The sequence below is a fragment of the Thermobia domestica genome, chromosome 1, assembly GCF_964235325.1.
Source record: "Thermobia domestica chromosome 1, izTheDome1.hap1.1, whole genome shotgun sequence".
In the NCBI taxonomy this organism is placed as follows: Eukaryota; Metazoa; Arthropoda; class Insecta; order Zygentoma; family Lepismatidae; genus Thermobia; species Thermobia domestica.
Window position 1 is genome coordinate 178479405 of NC_137454.1, and position 2739 is coordinate 178482143.

At 39.0% G+C, this 2739-nt stretch overlaps 1 protein-coding gene across 1 annotated transcript; it reads right to left on the reverse strand.

Annotated features, from left to right (window-relative positions):
* Positions 1–1710: 1710 nt before the first annotated feature.
* On the reverse strand, positions 1711–2040 carry LOC145673374 (protein GVQW3-like). The gene has a single exon (XM_081743056.1). It carries the CDS (start codon positions 2038–2040, stop codon positions 1711–1713), a length of 330 nt encoding a protein of 109 aa, XP_081599182.1.
* Positions 2041–2739: the final 699 nt, after the last annotated feature.

A 2739-nucleotide genomic window follows, 5' to 3' on the forward strand; every position in this document is an offset into this window, starting at 1 on the left:
CAAGTAAGAAATATTTATTTTGTTTTTATCAAACTAAAAATCTTGTGGGTGCACCAAAAGATTCAGAAGAAGAAAAATGCAACAGGAAGAACGGAATTTAGAGCATTCCGAGGCTAAGAAAAATATAAGATATGGTAGAAAAGAACGTCAATGCAAATGATGATGACGTAAAAGTGAGAGATGATATGAATGCAGGCTCTCGTCTCAGTAAAATATTAGGTTGTGTTTGCGGACGTGAAAAGTTCGTTAACCAATTGGTTCATTTAAGACATTAAATGATCCAGTTCGTACTACAAGAATCAGCAGCTCGAGACCAGTCTCAGAAATGGTTATACCATAAATTCTCTGTTGGGAGAGAGAGGATAGATAGATTGGAAACGAAGATTATAGGACTTGAGAAGAGAATGAAGAAGAAATCATCACACTAACAGCACCAGAGAGGTTGGGGGTTAGCTACCAGAACTATTTTGTTAATTTGTTAAATGAATGATCGGAATAGTATCTGATAATTGGTAATATTAATTGATGATCGTTATTACCTTAAAGTTGTTATAGTTTGTGGTTGACTGAATGCAGGTTTAAATTAGGTTCTTTGAAAAGTAATGTAAAACTGTGGTTAATGTATTATTAGCGATGAGGTGTTAAAATAGAATGAATGTACAAGAGGTACTGGATAATAGACAAGTGTATAGAAATATTCGATGTTGTAATTTATTGTTTGTTATTGGTCGGGGATAAATCGTCAAAATGATTGTGATATACTGTAAGTCGTAGCTACTATAATAAGAAAGAATTGTCGAGGATAAGAATATACATAATAAAGTGTATAAATAGATACGAAAGAAGGGTTTCAAGCTTAACATACGTACAAACAAGTAATACGACGGTCGTTCAAGTCAATCCAAGACTTTTATAAAAATCAAATAGAAGAACAAATTTCAGTGTGGAAAGTGGATTTATTTTTCCACATAACCCCTAGCTACAGTTGTACACTTATTCCAGCGTTTAACTAACGCCTGGAATGCTTCGGCATAGAAAGATTTAGTATTAGAACGGAGCCATTGTAGGACATCATTCTTCACTTCATCATCAGTGTTGAAATGCTTTCCTCCAAGGAATTCCTTCACGGGCCCAAAACAGGTGGAAATCACTTGGCATTAAGTCAGGACCAAGGAAGGGGGGTGTAATATCTTCCAGCCGAGTTCCAGGATTGTTTGGAATGTGCGTTGAGCGCTATGCGGTCGTGCATTGTCTTGCAAAAACAGAACACCCTTTGTGATCAAACCCGGATGTTTTTTCCGTAAATCTTGTGCCCATCACGCAGAACACGGCAGTAATACTCACTGTTGATAGTGACATTATGGGGTAAAACATCAACGTGAATTATTCCAGAATACAGTCATTGTTTATTCCAGAATACAGTTCCCATCACTTTACCAGCAGACGCAACTGTTCGAAATTTCTTGGGAGCTTGTGATTCCGTATGCTTTCACTGCATCGATGCTCTTTTGGATTCTGGGCTGAAATGGTGAATCCATATTTCGTCACATGTCATGATGCGATTCAGAAAATCCTGGCCTTCCCTTTCGTAGCGTTCCTTCAGTTCTCTACAGACTTCAACTCTTCTGTATCTGTCAAAAGTAGACAGCTGTTTTGGGACCCAGCGTGCAATTACTTTTCGGAACAACAAATGATCATGAATTATTGTGTTCACACTGTTCCTAACGACAGATTACACACCCTTGCTATTTTACGACAGGTTATTCGACGATTTTCCAGGATCAGCTGCTCCACGCGCTGAATGTTCTCAGGAATGACTACCGTGGGCTGTGATCCAGCACGACCGGAACCGTCAGTAATAGAGATACGGCCATCTTTAAAGCGCTTACACCATTCAAATGTCTTACTGCGACTGAATGTCTCATCACAGTACTGAGCCTGAAGTCTTCTGTAAATTTCAGCAGGTTTTATGCCCTCGTTCACTAAAAACTTCATTGCAACACGCTGTTTCACGTAGACGTTCACACTATTGTCTGCCATCTTGTATAACGGTCTATCCAGAAACGCGGCAAATGAGTGCCGTCTACCAGTAACAAGACACAGGTGTCAGTTTCTACTACATACAAGACCTGCATTCTAGGCGTCCATTTACACCTGGAAAGAAGTTCCGGATTGAAAACAATGAAACGAAATCTTTGAGTTTTACGTCCCACGCTTATGTCGGCTAGGCTAAATGAGACGGTGATGATGAGAAATGAATGAAGAAAGTGGGAGGAAACGGGATAACCCCGAGAAAACCCACGAACACGGTGTTTGTTCACCACAAAGTTCATTTGGTGCGGGCTGGGATCGAACCCAGTACCCCACACACCAGAGGTGAACGCTCTACCACTGAGCTACCGCGGGCCCAGAACGACCCTTGTCGTTGCTATTTTAATGGTTGACAGAAAAGAATTCGTCAAACTAATAAATTAATGTATTTTAATATACTGGATCAACAGCAATATAGTATGTTTTTATGACAATTGATCGTACAACTTTGTATTCTCTATCTTTGTGTTATGTTCATTTCGAATAAAATATTGATGCTGAGAATGACACTAGAAACAAAATAAAGAACGAAGTCATGGTTGATTCAAAATATCATGTATACATTCAATGCAACTGACCAGAACCTCAAAGACCTGTCACTATCTAATCTTATTCGTTTGAATAAATTGACTTCCTGAACTTCATGCT

Coding starts and splice junctions, on each gene's coding strand:
- LOC145673374 (XM_081743056.1), bottom strand. CDS start 2,040: ATGGCAGACAATAGTGTGAACGTCTACGTGAAACAGCGTGTTGCAATG.